This window comes from Hydra vulgaris, chromosome 09, assembly GCF_038396675.1.
Source record: "Hydra vulgaris chromosome 09, alternate assembly HydraT2T_AEP".
In the NCBI taxonomy this organism is placed as follows: Eukaryota; Metazoa; Cnidaria; class Hydrozoa; order Anthoathecata; family Hydridae; genus Hydra; species Hydra vulgaris.
This window is the reverse complement of record NC_088928.1, coordinates 34,537,931-34,563,063: the sequence shown is the minus strand read 5'-3', so window position 1 is coordinate 34,563,063 and position 25,133 is coordinate 34,537,931. Positions and strand designations below refer to the sequence as shown.

Genomic DNA, 25,133 nt, shown 5'->3' with positions numbered 1-25,133 from the left:
AAATTAAATATTTGAAAAAATTCCTAATAATCATCTAACAGCAGGACCATCCCGAACGGGGGGTGTAGGGAGTATCCCACCACCCCCAAAGCTTTCATATAAGCATTTAAGTTGACACATTTAGCAAGTTTTGAACTATAGTTGGTAAATTGCAAATATTGAGGATCATTTTTTTGTGTGTTGTATTTTTTTCAAGTTGGCAAAAAATACATACAATACCTTCCCTCCCCCCTCCTTCCCATAAGAGACCAGTCCAACACGGCCATGTCTAACAGTTAAATTATCTTTTAAAAATTTAGAATGTTTTCGAAAAATTTTATGGCCTACATGAATTTGAAAGGTAAAGGTGGAAAAATATATTTAAGAACACTAATTTGTATGGCGTTGTAAAAGGTATACCTTTATAAGTTGTAATACTTTTCCATTCATATTTTTTTCGTGTCTGCCTTTTTTGATTTTTTTTTATATACTTTTTTTATTTACAGCTTCTTTAATTGGATTCAATGGAGCAAAAGAAACCTCGGTTAATGAAATATTGTTTGACTTTCTAAAAAACGCTCCATTTAAAAAAGGTGATGGAAAAGAGAAGAAATTTGTGTAGATTTTATTCAATTATATGTAAATATATGTAATATTTAAATATATGTTTCAATAAAACAAGTTTTATCTCTTTCTTTAATCATACTATTTTAACTAAACTAAACTGAAAAAGTCTAAGTATAGACTATGAGTAGATTTAATATCCATAATATACCGTGATAATGTAATAGAGATGTACAACAACACTATTCAACATGCATAGCACGTTTTGATTGTGATCATAGTTTTTATCAACGGTTTCTGTAATAACAAAACGTTTTTTAACAGTCGGTTCAACGTTGATAAATCAGCGTTAAAAAAACTATCATTTTAAACGTTGTTTCAACGTAAATTCAACGTTTTTATAACGTTTTTTTGCGTCGAATCAACGTTGATATAACGTTTGAACCTAACGTTGAAAAAAACTTTCATTCTAAACGTTGAATCAACGTAAATTTAACGTTAGGTTTCAACGTTAGTTCAACGTTATTTCAACGTTATGAGTCAATGCTCTCAGCATGTTATAAACATCTGTCACTGTACTTTTACAGTTGTTTTAATACATCAAACTATGTTTAAAATCTATCGACTGTATACATTATGATTATAAGAGATTTTCTATAAGAGATTTTTTCAAAACGTTTCTGTTTTATTTTCTGCCATAAATACGGGTAAATTTGTAAAACTGTTGTGTAAAAAATGGTTTGTTGTTACCTAGTATTTTATTTCCATTTAAATAAACGCAGAATTTTTTATTGAGAAACTTATATTTAAGGGGGCGCCAGTTGACTGACTTTAAGAGCGCGGAAAGGAAGTAGCGTGCCCTCCTCCCTTCCCCCATTAATTTTACGGCAATGATCATTAGCATTTCCTTAATTCAATATGGTTACTTTTGGTTGCGTAATAAAGTCACGTGATTCTAACTAATTCAATAATTAAAATTTTAGTCAATAGTAAAAGAAATATAAAGATAATAAAAAGATAATATGAAAAATGTTTGGGTTGCGATTACATCTGTGCTAGTCTGTTCTCTAATCTTTTTCACAAGTTTATTGTTTTATCGCACTAACCTTAAATACTACCGTGACGTGAAAAGATCTTTTACAGAAAATGAAGAAGAAAACGAAGTACGTTTTTACATAATGCTATTCACACCAGATTCTATTTACTATTTCTATACATATTTGTAATGAATAATTTTAAAAATTTGAATCTAGATGGAATCTAAGTTAATTTTTTCGAAGCAAGATAAATGTCCATATTCGTTTGGGTTTATTGAAGAGTAGGTAATTTTTGTTTTTGCATTTTCAACTTATGTTCAAATTCATTTTACATTATAATCTGCTATTTAAATACTGAGTTTAGGCTAGAAAAGTTGCAAGGTTAGAAAAGTCGCGTTAAAAGTTTTTCTAATACATATTTAATAATTTACTTCAAATAATAAGATACATGAATAATTAATTAGATGATGTTATATTATATATCATAACCTAATAAATTATTAACAAATAGTTAGCTAAATTAAATGTAACTGAATTTCAGACACAGTTTTAGTTTTCCACCCTTGTATTTTTATGACTGGTTATGAAAGAGAGTTTTATGTTTATTAAGAATTGTATAAAAACATAGATCTAAAAATTTAAGGAAAGTACTTTTAAAATGGTGCTTAAGTTTAAAAAATTGCAAAAATACACATTTGATGATTAGATTTAAATCACTTCTCTTTAACACATGATGATTAAATTTAATTAAAAGTAAACTTTAAAAGAAGCTTAAACAGCTTGGTTTTTGCTGCCAATTAATAGTGAAACAATTTTAAATTATAGCCACATTAAAGCCCTGAAAAGATCTCTAAGCCTAACCCTGATCCCTAATTAAATACATTTATTTACATCTATCTTGATATTTCAGTCAATATATGTTTTTTTTATTCTTATCTCTATATGGATGGTGTGCAAGTCACCTGGACTAACCTACAAAGTTTGACATTTTTCAGTGAATAATGTATATGCTGATACTTAAATCATCTGCTTCCTCATTGCTTAACATACTTAAACAACCTTAATCTTTTCTGATGAACATCTTCCAATATAATCATTATTCTTAATCTCTGTTTAAGATCATGCCTTTTTTCTTGTCTTGTTAGACCTTGTTAGAGTTACACCAAATATCCATCTGGTCATCTTTACTCTTGGCAAATATTACAACATGAATAGAAAAGAGTTACTGAAATTAGAGCAGCGTTTTAACTGGAACACTTGCATTTATTTTGGAAAAAGATTTGAAAGTTATTCCATAAAAATGCATGAACACCATCAATTTAAAACCATTTTATGTATTTTTTTAGGTGATCTAATTTAATGTTCACACTATATTGATCGCGCAAAGTAAACTATGCTTCTCTATTTTATATGGTTTTTTGTGTTTAATGTGATCGGATTTAAAATTCAAGTAATAACATAAATTTATCTTATATGTTGCTGCAAGTATGTTATTGCTCTGATATAGCAAAATAGTCCAAAATTTCATTGATCTGAACTATAAAGTTTTTCTTTCTTAATCAGTGATACCATCAAAGGGTTAAAGAAATAGTTTTTGGACGCAATTTAAAAATGGTTTATGATTACAATCATAAACCTTAAAAATAATATTTTATTTAGTGATATGAAAAGAATGTCATATTAGTTAAAGCTTTTGTATAATTTATTATTTAAATCAATTAGAGCAAACAATTAATAAAAGTATAAAAGGATTGTCTGTTTGTATTAATTAAATATTAAATGTTTTCTTTTTTTAAAAATTTTCTTTTCATAGTAAAAAAAACTACAAAATATACAATTTTTTAACTGAGTTTATCTCATATTTTTTAAAATAATGGTTTGACCTTGATTTGGATTCAAGTATTTGTTTACCAGTACTGATTCTATGAAAAAGGTTACACAATTTAAAGTTGCATGGTTTTATATTTTCAAAATTTTAATAATTAGTTAATCCATTGGTATCGGCATAGGCCAACAAAGTACTATCGGTATGTCACTAATAAATATGAAGGATATTTTATGCCATATTACTTGCCATTATTTAATAAATAGTAAATACATGCATAAATTTATTCTATATAAGGTATTACGGCTATTAACCCTTGCTAAAAGTCCCTTATTTAGCAGGGGCTGGGACCCCAGTCTCTTAATAACTCCATAGGCTCAAAGACGAAGGCAAGATTCAATTATATCAGTCTAAAAATAGCAATAAAAATTGGTATAGCTTGCATGATTAAGCAGCCAAAATGAACCATCTATCATAGTCCAAAGCTGCAACAGTTCTAATCTCTATTCTACTTTGCATCCATGTAGGCAACACAACATGTTTAATAAAAGTTATTATACAATGGCTGCATCTACAACTCATTGTAAGAAAGTAAAGAGTAAATAATAAAGTTATTCATTAAAACTCAATAATTTATACTAAATGGGTTAGTCATCTTAGCTTGCTCACCATCCATATGTCAGATTTATGTACTTTTATTTATGCAAATCCCAATGTTGGTTATTAATCTAATTATATAAATTCATCAAAATAACATCTCAGTTTAAAAAAAAAATTTATCTTTAAAATCTAATTATAAATCATATAAATACTTAATCTTAATCTAACAAAGATCCATATTCTTCATGCATACTTCATATATGCTGCGTGACACTTTTTTAATTAAAAATATCACACAAAAATTTTTTTTTTGAATTTTGCCAAGGCATTTGACTCAGTGCCACATAAAAGATTGTTGCTTAAACTTACAGCTTATGGAATATCTGTTCTGATAATACAATAAATCGAAACATTTTTAAAAGAAAGAAAACAAAGAGTTAAGATGTATCCTCTTGGGAAAGAAATGTATCCTCTTGGCCAGAAATTATCAGTGGTGTGCCACTAGGGTGTTTCATTTCCGACAAATTTTCGAAAATGATTACGTTACATGCATAACGGGGTAAATAATGTGCCAAAAAAAAGTCTGAAAAATTTTCAAAATTTTAAAATGTCATCTAGAGGTCGCCATCTTGAAAAAACAGCGTTTTTTACACTTTTTTCAACTTTAAACTTGAAAAACTTAAAAAATAATTAAATTTATGTTACGTTACTGGGTGTATATATTAAAGGTTATTATATGAACATTTGGTGAAATTTTCAGAAAAATTGGTAAATGTCTAGAGGTCGCCGTATTAAAATATAAAGCTAAAAAACTTGTTATTTTTAAAAAAAAATTTAACTGGGCTATTTTTAGGCTTCAGCTTTTCTAAGAATAATAATTAATAAAGAAGATATTAGTAACATACAAAATACTATAAAGTATTAATTAGTTTTGATTTCGAATCGGATGGATTTTGCTTTCTGTGTTGTTCGACAACTTGCAAAATGAATTGTCGTTGTTCTTCATTTTGTGCACACTCGCGGAAATCACCAATAAGTTTTATTCCTCTTTCGGCGCAATCATTTGTTACCTCTAATTGTTTAACAAAATTGTCTGCAGTTCGATAATCTTGGAAGAATTTCCACTCTTGTGGATTCATCTGGAGCCATTCCTGGTTGTTTATTAGTCCTAATAAATCAAAAAGAAGCCACGACCGTGGTCCAATTAAAAAATAAATAACGGTTGAAGAACTTAATGTCGGAAATTTTGGTTTCCCAATTAAAAATGTTTTTGGTCTTGGGGTAGAAAAAAGTTTCTTTGCCATTATTGTTCTGGTAAATTCTGACAATTTTTCATTAAATAAAGATAGAATAACAAGCTCTTCTGTTAAATACCAAAGGTGACGGTTAATCGACGAAATTACAGCGGTTGCGATATCTGAATATTCTTCTTGATACCAGTTCATTGCAAAAAAAAATTTGAAGTCATCAACTGGAGCAAATACGGAAATCCTCGAGCGGAGAAGTTGCATCGAATAAAAAAGACTAATAAACTTAGCCATGCGGTGGATCATAATTTGCTCATTATTGGACATAATAAATTTATTAGATAAGAGTTCCATTTTTAAAATATATATGGAATGTGACATAAATCTGGCATTGTGAATTGCACCTGGTTTGTGAATTTTGAATATTCTTTCCATTGATAGTTTCCCCCCAAGGTAGATAATAGTTAATTCAATTAACTCAAGATAATCTTCTCGCGGAAATATTTTCTCTTCGAGGCATTGGTAAGCCCATTTCAGAACTAAACTTGCTTGATTAAATATTTCTGATTTAATATCAGTAGGCCATTTAAAAAAATTCAGGTTTGAGTAATCAATATCAATTCTAGAAAATTCGGCTCAGAAACGTTGAAAAATAGGTTCATCTGGACTTTTGCTACCTCCTCTTAATGCGGTAAATGCATGCTTAATGTGTAGCTCATTATGATGATGGCGACATGCGAGCCATAGAAGAGGTCTCTTTAACTCAATTTCAATTAAAGTTGCTGCTCCTTTTTTATTACCTGTGTTGCTTGCTGTTGTATCAAAGCATATACCAACAATGTTTTCCAAAATGTTCCAATCTTGCGCAAGTTTCACGACCTCGTCACATTGAGTTTTACCTGTCGAATCTTTAATCAAAGGTACACCAATAAGTTTCAGCCTGCAAATAAAACTTAAGTTAGTTTCTTTGAATACAAAAATAAAAAATATACATAGGATTTATATAAATAAATAAATAAGTACCCGTTAAGAGATCCGCTAATAAGAACTGCTACACGTTCTTCATTATGAGCTATGTCTAAATGAAAAAGCTTCGAATCCCAGTGCAAAATGGCCTTTTTAGGTTTGTCTTTGACGATGCACAGTTGATACTGACATAGAAATTTCATTAAGTTTGCCTCCGCTTTTGCAGATGATAGTGGATTGAAATAAAAGTTGTTGGCGAACTGATAAACAACATCGATCAGCCACAGATGCCGTTACTTCTGAGAGCTTCTTTGATGATATCTCTAGTGAATTTGTTAAAGGCACCTTTCTTTTCTTTAGTGGTAAAGGAGTAAACTCTGTATCTTTTTGATCTTCTTCGTCAGCACTTTCAACTATTTCACTGACATCAAAGGCACTCGATTTTTGATCTTCGGTTGAACTTCTCCGAAAATCTATGCTTAGTCTATCTTCTCGACGTTCTAAAAATTTTGAAACACCTAGATCGATGCTACCTGTCATATGATACTTTCTGCTACTCTTTTGATCTTCATAAAATGCCCAATCTTCTTTCCATTTTGGTCTACGTGATACTAATAACTGTTCATATGCATTTACTGCTGAAATGTCGCAAAGTTTCTCAAGTTCATTACAAAATGTGACAATTTTTTCTTTTCCAGCTTTAACATCTCGACTTGCGTGATCAATTTTTTTTATTTTCACCATTTCCACAAACAATTTGGTAAGCAATGAAAGACAAGAGTTATCTGAACGAACTGGTACTCCAGCTTTTTCCCAAACTTCCTTAAGCTCACCAAGAACAAGTTTAAAAATATCTCTTGCAGAAGTGTCGCCTTTTGAATAAAAATGTAAATGAGAGTATCTACCCAAAACATGTTTTTTTGTTTGTAGACAACTGAAACTTGATAATTTATTGGATTCAGGGTAACCAATTAACCAATCTTGATTATTTTTTCTTAGGTTCATTGTTACAATAAAATATTCGCTTTTCCAACTAGTTTTAAAATTGTTTTAATATTTCAATTTTGCTAATTGAAATAAGAACGAATTTTTTAAAATAAATTTATGAAATTTATATACATACGTCCAGATGTTTATTTTGCAAACTATTTAATCATGCAACAACTTTTAGTGGTCAATTATGCTCAAAACGTAAATTATGCATTTTATTTAAGGTGAAAGCATTTAAGCAATTATTCAGCAAAAAAATATGTTGAAAAAATAAAACTTTATAATTCGGCGACCTCTAGACATTTACCAATTTTTCTGAAAATTTCACCAAATGTTCATATAATAACCTTTAATATATACACCCAGTAACGTAACATAAATTTAATTATTTTTTAAGTTTTTCAAGTTTACAGTTAAAAAAGTGTAAAAAACGCTGCTTTTTCAAGATGGCGACCTCTAGATGACATTTTAAAATTTTGAAAATTTTTCAGACTTTTTTTTGGCACATTATTTACCCCGTTATGCATGTAATGTAATCATTTTCGAAAATTTGTCGGAAATGAAACACCCTAGTGTGCCACAGGGGTCAGTAAGTAGACCACTCTAGTTTTTACTATTTATAAACAATTTACCTGAAACTCTAAAAAACCTAACCAAACTGTATGCAGATGATACCAAAATTTTTAATGAAATGCTTTCCAGTGCATCAACGCTTTCTTTGCAATCAGACCTTGATTTAGCTTTTAAGTGGACTCAAGACTGGCTTGTGAAATTTAATATTTCGAAATGTATGGTCATGCACATTGGCCGGTATAACAAAAAATCACCCCTTTATATCAATGAACAAAAGTTAAACAACAGAATCTGAAAGTGATCTTGGAGTAATCTTCTCAAGCAATCTAAAATGGAAAAATCATGTAATAAAATGTGTAGGCAACACCAACTAAATGTTGGGTCGGATTAGAAAACGCTTCATTTGTTTAGATATTTGACTGTTGAGAATACTTTATGTTTCTTTTGTGCGATCACTGTTAGAGTTTGCAGTACCAGTTTGGTCACCTATTCGAAAGGGAGAAATTGAGTTATTAGAAAGAGTCCAACATTGTGCAACTCCATTAATACCATCACTTAAAAATATCAACTGAATCGTCTAAAAGCTCTCGACTTGACTACCTTTACAAAAAGGAGATATGATTCAGCTTTTTAAATTCTTCAACGGTTTCAACGATTTGGAAACAATCAAAAAATTAATATTCAACAAACTCAAACAAGAGGTCACAGCTTTAATCATGTCAAAGAAATCATTAAGCAAGCCTGTCGTGAAAACTTTTTATTTAATAGATCAACCAATTTCTGGAATAGCTTGCCAATTGAGTTGGTTAAAGCACAATCAGTTAACAGTTTTAAAGCAGGTCTTGATTGCTCGATGAGTAGTAATCAAGCGAATTGGCTGTCATAGTGTGTTAATACCACACTCACTGGCTCATACCAGTTATAGCAGTTACAAATACTAAATAAATATTTTAAAAACACTTTAAAAAGATAATAAGATGTATAAAATAAATATAATTGAATTTGTATAGAATGATTGGTTTTTTCGAAAGTGTTTTTTAATTTTGCTTCATTTGAGGACCAACATGACATGCTTTTGGAAATATTTTATCTTGTCAACTTTTATTTGATATTATTAGGGATCAATGTTTAAATACTGAATTTAGATGGACTTAAAAAACTTTGATTCAAAAATTTTTCAAGTCCAGTGTTATTTTATTACACAGAACAGGTTTATAAAATATAATTTTTTAGATTTGAAAAATTCTCTTTTTTGACTTTTTTTAACGCTGTTTTTTTGCAGCGAGATGATCTTTGAGATGGTTAAAGATGAGGTAGGGGATGGCATTATTGTTTGTAATTTGCAACAAATTCTCTTGCTGAAGAGAAGTAATTAGTGACCTTACCAACGAGCTAAACTTCAGCTTTTTTTTTTCAACTGTTTTTATATACTAATGTATGTATAATAATTAAAGGAAATAGAAAAGTAGTAAATAATAAAGATTGTCATAATTACTGTTAATGAGTTATTTACAATGTTTATTTAAAAAAAAAAAATTGTTTTAAGGCCTTCACGTGTGACTGATAAATTCAATTTGATAAAGAAAAGATTATTATTCATAGTAACAAGTTATAAGTAATTATATAATCAGTAAAAACATTAAACAATGTGACTTCTGCTCAAATATCATGAAATTTGGTGCTTGCACAAAATGTTGAGATCCTCTCAACCCTTTAAGTTGCTCAAATTGGTTTAATTTTTTGTATGGTTAATTCTTATATAGAACTAAGTTAGAATAGAATTAAGTTAGGCTTGTAGAGAGTGGTTAGGAACACTTTAAAATTTTACAATGTAATTTTTTTCCTTTTGTTTCTAAATGTTATTTTAAATGCTTTATAAAGTTCTATTTATATTTATCCAGTGAAAATTTTAGTTTTACTGCAAAAATACAGAAAAAAAATTTTCTTATTTTTTGCATAAAACAAATTATGTTTAAATTAAATAAGTTTATGTTAAAAATAATTATAGTAAAACTTTTAAAGAAAAATAAAAATGTCACAAATTACTATTATTTTTATTAATTATTGTAATTCAAACTTTATGCAAAACTTGAAAAATTTTACCTGAAAACTCAAAAATTTTGATGAGTTTTTGTTCTTTATTTGTTAAAACCGGCCATTTCCTGCATGAAAGAAAAAAGTATTAATGTAATTTTTTTGAAAAATGTAGGATTTAATTAGGAAATGCAAATTTTGACGAAAATAAAAAAATTGGAATTCGAAATTAAATTTTTTCGGAATTCGGTCGAATTCTGAAAATATTTAAAAAAATTTTATGTCTATAAAAATAATTTATTTGAGATAATTCATTGTTATTTATTGCATAAAAAATACTTTCTTTAAAAATAAAAATGGAATATCAAATTATACCGAATTCTCGTTCGAACTTTTGTACAAAAGTTACCAGCAATTGAGAAGGCTCGCTCAGACTCCACGCTCGATGGCGGAATCAAAATATGAGTAGACAGACTAATATTTTGCCATGAATGCTGTTCTCTTCAAAGAATTTTTTTTTCAGAAATTAAGCTCCTATTTATTATTTGTTGAGTTGGATGTTATGTTGGGCGATAAATTCAATTGAATTTTGTTCTCCAACTTTTGCATTAATGTTAATGGCTTAGTTTGTTCTTCCAACATCACCTCTATCACATCATCAGCTTCTGACTGCTTGCCTGAGGAAGTTTCCATGTTAGTATTAAATATCAATCTTTGTGCAAAGTTTTCAATAACTTTAGCTTTTTTTTTTTTTAATGGTCTAGTGAAAGATGTGTGAATCTCACTTTTTCTGCCATTGTGTAAATACTGAAGAGTTCTAAACACATTAGTTCGTCTTTGGCTTATTTGGTCTTCTAATTTCTTCTTTAATTTTAATGAAAGTTCATCAGATCCAAAATTCTCAAGCATAAAAGAAAATGCTGCATCAGCAGAAAGCAGATTTGTATCTTCTCAACAAAGGGCTTCAACAGTAAGCTTCACTGGAAGAAGTACATTGATAATGTTTTTAATCGACAAAATTTCAGCATCTAGAATAACGATATCAGATGCATTGTCAATCAATGCTTTTCTAACACAGCTTTTTAGCTTGTTAAACCTTGCAAGCATTTCGACTATCTATTCCATCTAGTTCTAGTGTCCATAATAAATTTCAATTGTTTTCCAAATCCTTGTTTCACGTATACTTGAAGAATATTATTTAATGTCCTTGAAAAACAAAATTTCTTTACAATTGAATGAACTTTTTTGATGAGAAAACTAAATCCAAATTCTTCAGTCTCAACAAGCTCAGCTTTATTATAAGTTTGTTCAATCAAACCAACATTTTCATCTTCTATGTATTCCTCATCCGATTCATCGAAGTCACTTACTTGATCTTCAACACTAACATTTTCTGTATATGTGTGAGCCACCAATTCAGTTGTATTCGAATTATTATACAGAACATCGATTACAGCTAAATGTATCGCATGTGTGAAGCACAACTGCTGATTACATGGTAAAAGCTGTCCAACTTTTTGCATTGCAGCTGCTCCATCAGTTGTTATAGACATAATATCTTTATCGATATTTAGATTGTTGTCTTGCAATGTGGTTTTCAGAGTTGTAATGCATTTCTCTGCAAGATACTTTTTTTAACAGGTACTAAACCTAAATTCCCAAACTGTTTCTTGCCATGGACATTCACATTTAAATAACATCGGTTTCTTGAAGATGTCCATTCATCTAGAGTTAAGTAAAATCTTGTTCCATCTTCTTTTAAATTTATAAAATCCTGCATCGTTTTAGTCCGCATTTTTTGTGCGTATTCTAAAACCATATTGCAAAACATATGAAAGTTAGGTGATTTTGGTAATACATAATCTCGACGCCTCTAGCCAAAAAAAAATTTCTCAAATCGATAGACGCACAGAAAACTTTGAATGACATGTTATCTAAGACACACATTCATGATACGATTGCAGAAAGTGTTTCATCTTTTTTGTTGAATAAATAGTTTGTAATCATCATTTTTGATGCACTGCTTTCTGGACTTCATCTTGCACGACATCCTGTTTTAATATATCAATATTGTGTATTGTTCTTAAATGTGTGTGCTGCGGTGTTGTCGTTGAACTAGCAGTTAATAATTTAACTTGTTAAACAAAACAAAATTAGTTAATAATTTAACTTGTTAAACAAAACAAAATTAGAATTAAATAGTTATTAAATAATATAAATAGTTATTAAATGAATTAAAACTGCTATTATTCCTGCTATTATTTGCTTACCTATTTAAAAAATATTGATCTAAATAATTCAATACACACCGTGCTCCAATAAGCAAATCTCAACACTATTGAAAATTGTAAAATATGACACAAACACAAGGTTATACCAAATATAAAAATTATTACACGCGGAAATGAAATGAAGACATGAAATCATTAACTGCAATAACGTAATAACCTAATAAGCAAATCTCAACAAATAATTAGATGTGGATATGAAATGAAGATATAAAACTGTTAACTGCAATATAGGAATGTTTTCTCTGTCTAATTGTATTATGCAGGATAACTGTAATTTACAATTGTTTTCTTCTTATAGAATTAGAATGTAAAATGTTTATATGTACAGAAAAAAAAACACAATTTAAAAGTTGGAGAGAGCACGAAAAAATAAATTTTAATTTTGGAATTCGCTGGAAAAATTTTTGGAATTTAAAACTATTATAAAAACGAATTCCGGAATTTTTAAGTTTCGAGATGCAATCCCTAGATTTAATTAAAATAAAAGATTTTTTTTTGTGAACAATGCCGTAAGGGTTGTTTTTTAATAATCACGCATTTTTTATAATCACACATTTTTAATAAATTTTTGACTTCTTTTTTGTCAGTGTCACATTCCACCTCACAGTGGGTCTATATAACCTTTACAGCCTTTGGAATTAAGATCACCATTGGCAATTCCTGCAGAGCTTGTTTCTATATTGTTTTGGTAAAACCTTTTTGTTAAAAATTTTGTGCTGACCTGATACTGACCAAAAATAGCTAAAATATTTACTTCTAATTCCAAGGGCTGCCGTTAATTGAGAAATCCAAAAAAGTTCATTAAAGACTTGTAAGAAAAATATTTTTTCTGGCTAAAAAATATAACACTAGATGACTGAAAAGATGTGGGAAGATAAAAAGTAAAGACAGTAAAAAATAATAACTACATAGCTAATCATAAATATGGTTTTCAAATACATCATCAAAAAATCTCTTTGGTTTTAAAAATATATGCTCATGAGATTCGCTTGTATGCTTATAAAATCTGCTTGTATGCTTATTTGAGAGAAAAGGGTTTTTTCTTTATTCAAGTAGTTTTCTTTATTCAAGTAGATTAGTTGTTTTAAAATGTCTTTTGAAGCAAATAGAAATTTTAATTTTCTCATTTCCTTTTGACTAAGTCTAAGGGAATGTATTGAAGTTATTGAGTCAACTATGTCAAATGGTTTGGAAAATGTGCAATGGCAACACTAGCAATTGTTATCTATATTAGTTCAATGTAAGAGGTAACTGGTTAACATTTAATTCGGGACATTCATTGATGAAGTTGTTTAATTAACACATTGCATGCAGGACACATGCAAGTATGCAAGTATGTTTTCTGAATGTTGTTACTTAAGTGTTTGTCCAGTACTAATTAGTGTAATGATGTGGTTTGTTTTTCTGTATTTTGGTATTTTATCTGTATTTTAGTGTTTAAAAAAATCAATTTAAATTCAAAATAATCTTTAGTTTATCCTTGCATAGCTGCTAGGAAATGTACCTGCAAGCAATGTGTTAATTTATTTTTCATCTTATCACCCAGTTCTGTATGATTTTCTTTGTTTTGAAACACAAGATTCTGGTGTGTAAGCATCCTCTACTACATTAAAAAAATCTTTTGCTGTGTAAGTATAAATATAACGCTACATCACATTCACCTTTTGCTTTGGCAACAACTGCATTTATTTAATTTAATTGTTCGGTTGATCTTCTAGGTGTTGTTCTTCCATTAACAACACTAGCCCTTGATACAGAGGTAGATGGTGTACTTTTAGCTTTTTCTAAAACTATGAGTCTTTCTGTTAGCAGTAAATTTCAATTTTTTAGCTCATCAATTGTTTTAATGAGTGACTTTATTAGTTTATCTTGATCAGCTTTATAGATGCTAAACTTTTAGTGTATGTATGTGTATGTATATGTATATATATATATATATATATATATATATATATATATATATATATATATATATATATATATATATATATATATATATATTATATGTATATATATATACACATACACACATATATATGTTTGTATGTGTATATATATATATATATGTACACATATATATATATACATACACATATACATATGCATATACATAGGCACATTTGCCATAAGGCAAGTATAGGCAACTGCCTAGGGGTGCCAACCAAATAGGGGTTCTTAATTTACCATATTTGAGGAAGGGAAAAAAAAATGATTTCTTAAAGTAAAAAAATTATTTTACATTTCTTAAAAATTAATAATGGGAGTCCTGATAAGCCTGGGAGGAAGCAGAAAGAACTAAAAAATTAAATGTTAATCCCCACCCCCTCATTTTTTTAGCATATGAGAGTAAGTACCAACAACATTTGGATGCCATAAATAATGAAGCATATGAATCAACTAGTTTAAAAAGTTTTAAAAGCTAGTGTGAAAATAACTAAAATTTTGCTTTAAAAAGGTCAAATGTTTGATTGAGTAAGCTTTAGTTATTTGTTAAAACCTTATAATCTAAACTAATATGAAATATTCAATAATCATTTTTATTTGTATGAGTTAATTGTACTAAATTAGTTTCCAATAAAAATTTCATTTTCATTTGATATGAAAGTAGATTTGCCTTGGTTTAAAGTTAGTTGTAAATTATAAATGTTTCCTTTTTCTATAGTATCTTGAACTGTATATCTAGTTATATCACAACAATGTCATAGATCTTTGCATCATATTGCAAAGTGTTTTTTTGATACCAATTTTACGTATTTTGAAATCTCTTTGCTTTTTTATTTGATTAGTTTTGCTTTTGCAATAATCTCGCATTTCCGCAATATTGGTGTTGCAAATAGTTTTTATTGTAGTTATGTATTGTTAGAGCCACTGAATAAGTACAAATTTCATAACTGTGAATCTTCATTGGAGTTAAAGTGCAAACTTGTATAAATGCAATCTGACATACATGCAAAGCAGTTGCAAAAATTAGCAAATGTGCAGACCTGTCATGGGTGTGATGTGGCAAGACAAAAACCAGGCTGTGTAATTAAAAAATAAATCGATAGAGCGTATTTTTATAATAGACTTTTTATAATTTTTATTAAATAGAATTTTTATAATTTTTCAGTAAAGTTTTTTTATCGTCTCTTTTGTAAAAATTTCTTTTCATTTTTTGGGTTAGCTTTTTTTTATACTTTGTTTTGTTTAGTTCAGCTTAGTTTTCCAGCTCTTTTAATTAGTTTATCTTTTTACATAGCATAAAAATGTGTTTATAATAAATGAATGAACACAAGTTAGTAGATGTGTTTTCTTTTTGGAAATTTTCCCATGTGCAAATTTATTGATATAACTTTTATTATATCAATAAATTAAATTTTTCAATCTCTTACTCAGATAGTTAACTTTGTGACTCATTTCCATGACAACCCTAATAATTTATTTTCTCTCCTTGATTTATGTCTAGTCTCTGATCCTAGCTTGTGTTTAGTTTCTTTTTTTCTCCTTTAGGTAGATCTGACCATGCAATGATCTGTTTAAATCTTTCATCTTGTACTTCCTTTTTGAACTCTCCCTATCATCGCACTACTTACTACAAGACTAAATTGACTGGAATTCTTTTTGTGATTTTCTTTGTGACCGTCTATGGGCTGATATCTTTTCTCTCTCAGCTGAAAAATGTGCCTCCTACATAACCTCCTGTATTGAGGCAGGAATGGAAGCTTTTATTCCTTCTCATCGGTTCCAAGTCAAGCCTCATTCTACTCCATGGTTTTCACCCTTTTGTGCAGATGCAATATCTAATCATAATCATTTTTTTCATCTTTTTTAAAAGAACAACTCTCTTGAGAACAAAAGGCTATTTATTATTGCAAGAAATCGATGTAAAAAGGTGCTGTCAGATGCTAAGCTCCATTATTCTCAGTTCACTAAATCTTGTATCTTATCTCAGAAGTTAGACTCTAGAGGTTTTTGGAAAATCTTCAACAGCAGTCGTTAACAAAGGTAGGTCTAACAATCAAACTCTTATTCATGGGACTGATCTATTTACCTCTCCTAAAGTTAAAGAAGAACTATTTGCAAAGAACTTTTTTACTAATTCGACTCAAATCTTAAGGCCATTCTCTTCCTTCCATTCCAATTAAACAGGTTAGACATTCAAATCAATCTAGCTTCCGTTGCTAAAGTCATATCTCGATTAAACTCTTCTACAGCTACTGATCCAGACAATATTCCTGTCACAGTCTTACAAAATTGTTCTCTGGAACTCTCTTCAATCCTCTCTAAACTATTTAATAAGTGCTTGACTGAGTCTTATTTACCTGGCTGCTGGAAAATGGCATCTGTTGTTCCAATTTTTTAAAAACTCTAGAGAACATTCTGACCCCCTAATTATCATTCAACCAGTCTTCTTTCTGTTATTAGCAAGGTCTTTGAGTCTTTGATAAACAAATTTCTCACATCCCATCTTGAGTCAGATAACTTACTGTCAGACAATCATTATGGTTTTCGATCCTCTTGCTCTACAACTGACTTACTGTGACTGAAAGATTTTATCATGCATTAGATAGAAAAGAGGCAGATTTGGCAGGAATGGTGCGCAATTGCACACTGTAATTGTCCTCACTTATAATTTTTTTTTAACAATTTGACCACAGCTGTTTTAATGTTTTAACAATTTACATGCAATTTTAAAAAAATCCGTACGTTATAAATAACTTATGATTGTTGATCTTTTCTAAAGTTTTTTGTTTTTTGCGAAGGCTTTAAATAAATTGAAAATTAATTATAATGATCCTTTAAAATAAACACTTTTTGCTTAAATCAAATGTTATATTTAAATGTTTTTTTATTGGCATGTATTTTTTTAAAATAAATTTAAACATTTGAAATTATTTTTCAAGGTCTCTCTAAAAATATTTTAAAATATATTTTTTTTTAAGTTACCTTAAATTATCAATAAGTTAAATTAAAATCTTCCCATTGCAATGCAATGATTTAATTGGTTTGTTTTTTTGTTTCTATTTTTACAAAGAATTGTTTAAAAATTTTTTCTTATTTAACTTGACTAATGAAATGAGTAATTATTTTAAAATGATTACTATTATAAAAATTTACCTTATTAAGAAAAAAATTTTGCATAAAATGTTTATACAATTTAAAAATATTTGTTTCTTTTCAATAATTTACAATTATTTCAATTTCAATAATTAACAATATTTACAATTATTACAATTTCAATAATTAACAATAATAACCCTTATTAATTAACATTAATTAACAATTATTACAATTTCAATAATTAACAATAATAACCCTTTTTTCAAAGTTTTAATAAAGTGCTTATATAAAGCAAAACGTTTTCACTCACCACAACTTTAAGCAATTTATCTCATTGTGTTGCTTTTGTTTGTAATGTCTAATCCTGTCTTCGGTTTGTCAATAATAAAATTATGTTGTTTCTTATTGCTTTAAACAACTTTCGTATTGTCACAAGCAATAAAGAATTAATTATAATTGTATCACTTTCATGAGTTGAGTGCAATAGCATTCAAACATTGAAATCCACTTATTTAATCTTCATAAGCTAAAAATATAAGCTGAAAATATCAAAAAGTTTAGTTATTTTTATTAAAAGTGAATTTTTATTAAATCCATAGATGCACAGTTAAACATAATTTACATTAAGACATATGTTATTTACTTTAGTATTTTTTTTATATATGGATATGCTTTTTTTTATTTTGTTATATATTTTTTAATGCTGTCAACTTATTTTTTTAAAGTTTTATTTGACTTTCTACTTTTAAAAACGTTTTTTATTAAGGCTAATTGAAATAGATCACATGGAAAAAAGACGTCTTTTACCTGAACACCGAAAGCAAAATTTTTCAGGGGGGTTAGTTAACCAAGATATGATGTGTTTAGATACAATGGATGCATCAGAAAATATGTTTATAGGCATGTATGAATGTCATGGCAATGGTAGAAATCAGGTTTTCTTTTACAATTTTTTATTATTTTAAGATGTTTCAATTAATTTATTTTGACTAAATAATCAAATACATAAAACTGAATTTTTTCAAATTTTTCAATTTTGGGTGTATCGGGTTTAAACAGATGTTGTTACATCAACAGTTGCGAATTCAAATTGGCTTTGCCAATACAAAAGCCAACCAATTTTTGCTTTATGGCGGCATATAACCAGGGGCGCGGTGGCTCTAAAAAGCCCGTGCTGGATTTTTATTTAAAGGCCTATATATGCGGGATTTTACCATATATGCTTCATGTAAAGGCCCATAAAAAAAAAATATATATATATATATATATATATATATATATATATATATATATATATATATATAATTAATATTATTGTTTGTAATACTTCAAAATAAAAATGGTAACAACACAATGCGCGACCACGTTTTTGTTATGATTTTCTTAAAACACAACTTTATCGCAAGGCAATACGATTAGTTTTTTATTGTTTGAAGAACATAGCCTAACACAAATTTAAAAATCAAAAAATTTAATTTTCCTATTACTATATAATGATATATATTTTATTGTACAATAATATAAATTTTTTTAAATTATGCAAAAAAATTTTTCTAAAATAAATATTGAAAATCTTGAAAAATAAGAAATTCTTTTTATTTTATGAGAAAATTCATTTTAGTTTATGCTTTTGTTTAATTCGGTGTTTTAACTTTTTTTAACATTTTTGCATAAACTCACAACAGTAAAATGCCGCTCTTAAAATGGTGCCGTTATTGACATAGTTTAAACATAAAAGTTTTTATAATGTAGTTTATTCATTTAGCAGTTCATCATCCTTTTTTTAATCTGTCTGAGGACAGGATATTACGGAGTGATTTCTTTATTTACATACAATAATATAAACTGTATAAAGATAAAAAACTTTTTATCTTTATACAGTTTATATTATTGTAAAATGCAATACAATTACTATATAGTAATTGTATTCCGTTTTAATTTATTAAAGAAAAATATTTTGGGGATAAATTTTAAATTAAGTTAATTTAAGTCCAACAATAATAATACCTATTATTATTGTTGGGTCTGCGGACTTCCTTAAATTTATTTTGTCAACATTACAATCGTTAAAAACCCTTTATGGGTTCATTATTTTCTCATGAAAAAAATATCATCATAAGTCTCAAAACATCTACTTTGTTTTCAGAGCAATGTTATTATTATGCAAAATATTAATATAATTGCGCTCAAAGTCGAAGACTTTAAATCAAGTGATTAATAAAATTTAATTTGTGCTTACATAAATATTTTAAATGATTGTAGAATTTCTTTAAAATGTAGAAACAATTAAAATTTTTCAAAAGACCCATATTTAGATGAAAAAGTGAAAAGCCCATGCGGGAATCCCGCTTAGCCTCTGTGGCCACCACGCCTCTGCATATAACTGCCAACCTCCTAAAAGTGTCAGCATGCATAAATAAGTATATGTAAAAAGTATGTAATTTTCTTTCTTTATAAGTTCATAATTTATTTATTGTAATTACTTGTTTTTTCAAGTTTGACAAGTTTTATTTAAAAAAAAATTCATTCATTTTTTTTTGAATTCATTCTTTTTTTTTCTCAAATTTATTCAACCATAGCAAGGTTATTTATTTGTTTAAAAGTTATTAGAAATTGTTTTTCAAATGTCTGTTGTTCTCACACTTTTTTATTAAAAATTTAGCACAAATATTATTTTATTAAGTTTTAAATTCAAAGCAAACTCAAAAAATTGCACAGAAACATTGGTTATAAATAAGAAAAAACAACTATTTAAGTATTAAATTTTTTAGAGTCCTTTTTATTTTCCCTCTACATTATTTTTAAAGGGTCAGATTTTTTTATTTATGTAAAGTTAAAAGTTAATATGCTACAATTGCAAAGAGTGTTTTTTTGATAAACAAATGGAAAACTACTGTAGAAGAAGTAAATTCTTGTTCCCCTCTACAGCACATAAACTAAATTTGTATTTCTAAACAACGTTTTTTCTATGATCAATTTAAAAAATAAATAAAAATGTAATAAATAAACTATGATTTTTGTTGTTGTTGAAAAACAACTTTGAAACTAAAAAACTACTTATATTAAGGTTAATTGATACCTTCTTTAAAATATTATTGTCAAAAGCTGTCCTAATAAAGCAATGCTTTTATAATCAATTAATTATTACCCCTTTCATAACAGAAAGCAAAAAAACAAAATAAATTTTTTGCTTACCCAACATCAGCTTAGTACGGCATTCTTGTGCCTGCATAAAAACCTTTAAATTTCGCAGGCAGCATCAAAAAAATCAACTTAAAAAAAGTTTCAGAAATAAAGATGAATCCAATTTATATGTCCATCAACATTATTTATATAATAAAATATTTTTTATTTTGTTTCATTTACTATTTATATTATTTATTTTTTATTGCTATCTATAAATAAACAAAAACAGAAAAGCTTTTCTTTCTTAACACACAGTTTATTTTAGCTATAAATTAATAAAACATCAATAAAACTTACAATACCTTATTTAGGGATATTAGCTTGTGGACGTTTCTTTAAATGTTATTTAAAGAAACTTCCAGAAGTGTTTTTTGCCAGGAATAATTTTTTCATGACCTCTGTGCCGTAAAAAGTCAAAACAGCTTTGCTCAGCAAAGTAAAGGTGGTTGATACATATAAAAATAATCCGCATGGTTATACCACAATTTTCAAGGTAGCATAAATAATTCGAAACAAAGTCCTGCAACAGAGAAAACGGAAGTTTGACGGAAATTTCACTGGTTTTGATATTCCAATGTCCTTATTTACTTTGCTAAGGTGGGTGAAACTTGGAGCAAAACAAAATGTTGACTCAAGTTATGTTGCAAAAAAAATCAATTGATAACCGCTACGTTAACGATCTAAATCATCATTAATTTTCTTCCTTTCCTTTTTTCATATTGTTTGATTTTATTATTGTTTTACTGGAAATTTGTCCAATTTTAATGGCTTTTTTTGGGGTTTTTGCAAAAATAGTAAAATAATAAAAAATTTTAAATTGATTTTATAATTTATAGGTATGAGCACAGGAAATTTTGAAACTGATGATGACTAGTATATAGTCGAAACATTTGCTTTTAAAATAAAAAATTTGTTTTATTTTTTAAAAGAATTATTCATTTTGTGCTCAAGAGAGATTTTGGTAATATATACATATATATATATATATATATATATATATATATATATATATACAACCCTCAGAATTAGGAAAATGAGGTCGGCAAAAATTATTTGATATGAAGGTCTAACCATAAAGCATAGAAACAAGGTCAGCAGTTTTTTGTCGATCTCAAATACTTTCAGGTCGGCATTGCCAAATGCCGACACTAATTCTGAGGGTTATATATAAATATATATAATTATTATTATTAGGCTATAACCTTCACAACAGATGGTTTGATTGAAGCAGCAGCGTCAAAACCACTGTGTTTATCCATCAAAAATATGATTTCTGTACAGGTTGTCCTTAAAAGATGTGATAAAAATGACGGTACACAGGTAAGTGCATTATTTACACAGTGGGAACACTGCAAACTCTTCTCTTTATTAAATTTCTTATTTCAATTTTAATGTCAGTAGTTGTTTATTTCCAGTAGTAGTTTTCAGTAGTGTTAGTATTCCGTTTTCAGTAGCGTTAGTATTTCGTTTTCAGTAGTGTTAGTATTTCGTTTTCAGTAGCGTTAGTATTTCGTTTTCAGTAGTGTTAGTATTTCGTTTTCAGTAGTGTTAGTATTCCGTTTTCAGTAGCGTTAGTATTTCGTTTTCAGTAGCGTTAGTATTTCGTTTTCAGTAGTGTTAGTATTTCGTTTTCAGTAGTGTTAGTATTTCGTTTTCAGTAGCGTTAGTATTTCGTTTTCAGTAGCGTTAGTATTTCGTTTCCAGTAGTGTTAGTATTTCGTTTCCAGTAGCGTTTTTTGTTTTCAGTAGCGTTAGTATTTTGTTTTCAGTAGTGTTAGTATTTCGTTTTCAGTAGCGTTAGTATTTCGTTTTCAGTAGTGTTAGTATTTCGTTTCCAGTAGCGTTTTTTGTTTTTAGTAGCGTTAGTATTTTGTTTTCAGTAGCGTTAGTATTTTGTTTTCAGTAGTGTTAGTATTCCGTTTTCAGTAGCGTTAGTATTTTGTTTTCAGCAGCGCACTATGAAGCGAAAAGCTCAAAAAGTGGCCATAAGTGGAATTTTTTTAATACACCGTTTTCACTAATTTTTTTTTTACAACTTATTAGAAAAAATATCAAATGATAAGAAAAATATATATTTTGGTTCTCTCATGTCTACTATCCTAGTCAGAGAAGCATTTTTTCCTGCTTAGTAAAAAAAGTTCGCTAAAATTTGCAAACTTTTTATACTTTTCTAATTTTTAACTTCTTTTTACTCATTTAGATGATTTTTTTATTTTTTTTATCATTAAGCTTTTTATCTTTTTCAAAAGTAAAAAGCTTAAAATATTGAATATAGCTGTTGCCAAATGAGTAATTAAAATATTAGGTGAAGATATAAATTTTCCGATAAATATTGTTTTTGAAAATAATATATCTCAAAAGTTCCGCAGAGTTCCACCCTGAAATGACTTTTTTATCTTAAGGGATGTTATCATGGATAACTAAAAAAAAAATCAGCTGCCCCAAATTGCCCGAAATGGATTTATGGGCATAAGTATAAAAAATAAAAATCTGTGTAAAATTTTTCCCTCTCACAATGAGGGGGTTGTAAACTGTGCGTGGTCATTACTTCTGAACGCCAAAAGATTTTTTTATGAAATTTGAATTCTATTGATAAAATTAAATTTTATTTTAAGTTTTGAAAACAATTGTTTCAAATACTGTCCCCCCTTGGCCCCCTCTCAAAGGGTTGGAGGGGGCCGTTATTTGGGTTCTTCATGTTCCCAAGCTCCAATAACCATAATATTTTGTAACACATCCTCATTTGACAATAGTATTATGTGTTTATTAATGTTCGCAACTAGAGCAAAAGTCTAGTCACTTTTTAGAGCACATCAGGTCATCAAACCCTAGTGAAAATGCAAAAAAGATTATTTTAGAGTAAGTATTAAGCAAGTAATTATCAAAAAGGACAAGAGTCCAGTTAGAAAGCTTATAATTTAGTTGTAAGCATGGGCACGACTGATATTCGTATGTTTTTAACAATTAGGGTTTTTCTTGTATAACTTCGCATCTAAACCCCAAAAGAACCCAGTTACTTTTTGGAACACATACAGCTGTAAAAGCGTGAGTGAAAAAGAAGTTATAATTTTATTGGAGTTAGTGTTAGTTCAACAATGATCAAAAAAGCTGGACAGGTGCCCAGTATGGAAGCATTGAGTAAGGAGGAGAAAATTCTAGTTACTGATCATTTATATCTCGTATACCGTATGAAATGTATACCATTTTAGCGCAGATATTCAATTTACACATAGTTTATATCTAAATTTTGGTTATACTGCTTTATTGAAAATATTTCCAGAAAATTTGGAAATTTTAGAAACATCTGCCAAATATTATGTTCAGTCAATGGTGAACCACACTTTATCAAGAATTATAAACATATCTAATACAGAGTGTCTAGATGGATCAGAAACAACTGGAAAATTCTATATGAAAGCTGGAATGGATGGAGCCTCGTCTCAAAGTGTATACAATCAAAGGTTTGATGACACAGCTCTTTCAACAGGAGTTGAAAACGAAAAATCCTTGTTCCATACTGCAATTGTTCCGTTGAAACTGGAAATAGGAACCATCACTGTATGGTCAGACCCAATACCTTCAAGCCCCCAATTTTGCAGACCTCTTCACCTGCAATACCAAAAAGAAACAAAAGAGTCAACAAGAGCTGAAAAATTAGATATTAGGAACCAAATAGAAAGTCTTCAAGATTTTGAACTTGAAATCCCCTTCTCTAACCAGAAAGGGGTCTACAACTTGAAAAGTTTTTAATTACCCACTTTTTAAGTTTGTTTTTGAATTGGAACAATAATTTAATAAAAACGTTTATTACTTTACAAAATTTTGAGTTTTGGCCGCTTTTTGACCATTTCGCTTCACTGTGCAGCGTTAGCATTTCGTCTATTTACTTTAAATTTATCATTTCACTAAATTAGTTGTATAATTTAGATATGGACAACAGACAGTACTCTGGGTCATGTGATACCTAACATAAAAAGAGATTACTGTCTAACAACATCATATCAAAACGAGATAAATGTGGATATTCAACCTTGCAAAACTGATAACAGCGGGCAGAGATGGCAGTTAATTATGAATGAAGTGTTACTCCATTTACAAGAGGAAATTTTAAATGACACCTTTATGTTAAAAAAGAAAAGAAAGCAAACAGAAAAACTGATTCTTCATCAACGACTTGTGTCGGAGGATGAAAGTTTGATATTGTAATGTTTTGCTAAATGATTATTTTTATAATTGATAGAAGTTATATCTTTCATAGAAATGTTAGTTAGATCCTATGGTGTCAGTTAATCTCGAAATTAGAACGAGCTTAGAACAAAATTAGAAAGATTAGAACGAGTTTAGGACAAAATTAGAACAATGAATTCTAACATAAATTAGAACAAGCTTTTAATGAATTGGCTTCGATTATCAATAAAAATGCGAAAAAAGACCACAACATCCAATGGTCGTTATGACAAAAATATTGATCTTGAAGACTTCTGATAGTAATTAAGTTATATAAAATAATTTATTTAAAAGAATTATGTTAACCGATATATTTTATTTAAAAGAAACCTATAAAAAGTTTTTTTCTTAAGCTTCAAAAGAAGAAGCGTTATTTTTAAAAATGATGAAAAAATATGTATTTATGTATTTATTTATACTTGTCTAATATTAGAAATGAATGTCATATTTAATTTAAAATATATTTATTTTTTGGCATATTTATTTGAAAGTATTAAACAATGAGTTATAATTAATTTAAAAGATTGTCTTCATTGACTCTAAATTTTTTTTCGATGTGATTTCGATTAAGTTT

The 25,133-nt window shown here is 28.3% G+C and overlaps 1 protein-coding gene across 1 annotated transcript; it reads left to right on the top strand.

Moving 5' to 3' along the window:
• The first annotated feature begins 1,463 nt into the window (after positions 1-1,463).
• LOC100198277 (polypeptide N-acetylgalactosaminyltransferase 2) lies at positions 1,464-24,565 on the top strand. The gene is made up of 5 exons (XM_065805482.1): positions 1,464-1,706; positions 1,797-1,861; positions 17,913-18,081; positions 21,527-21,652; positions 24,260-24,565. The coding sequence occupies exons 1-5, from the start codon at positions 1,566-1,568 to the stop codon at positions 24,536-24,538; spliced, it is 780 nt and encodes a 259-aa protein (XP_065661554.1). The 5' UTR covers positions 1,464-1,565; the 3' UTR covers positions 24,539-24,565.
• Positions 24,566-25,133: the final 568 nt, after the last annotated feature.

Coding starts and splice junctions, on each gene's coding strand:
- LOC100198277 (XM_065805482.1), top strand. CDS start 1,566: ATGAAAAATGTTTGGGTTGCGATTACATCTGTGCTAGTCTGTTCTCTA. Junction 18,082..21,526: donor ATGGCAATGGTAGAAATCAG/GTTTTCTTTTAC, acceptor TATTATTATTAG/GCTATAACCTTCACAACAGA. Junction 21,653..24,259: donor ATAAAAATGACGGTACACAG/GTAAGTGCATTA, acceptor TGTATAATTTAG/ATATGGACAACAGACAGTAC.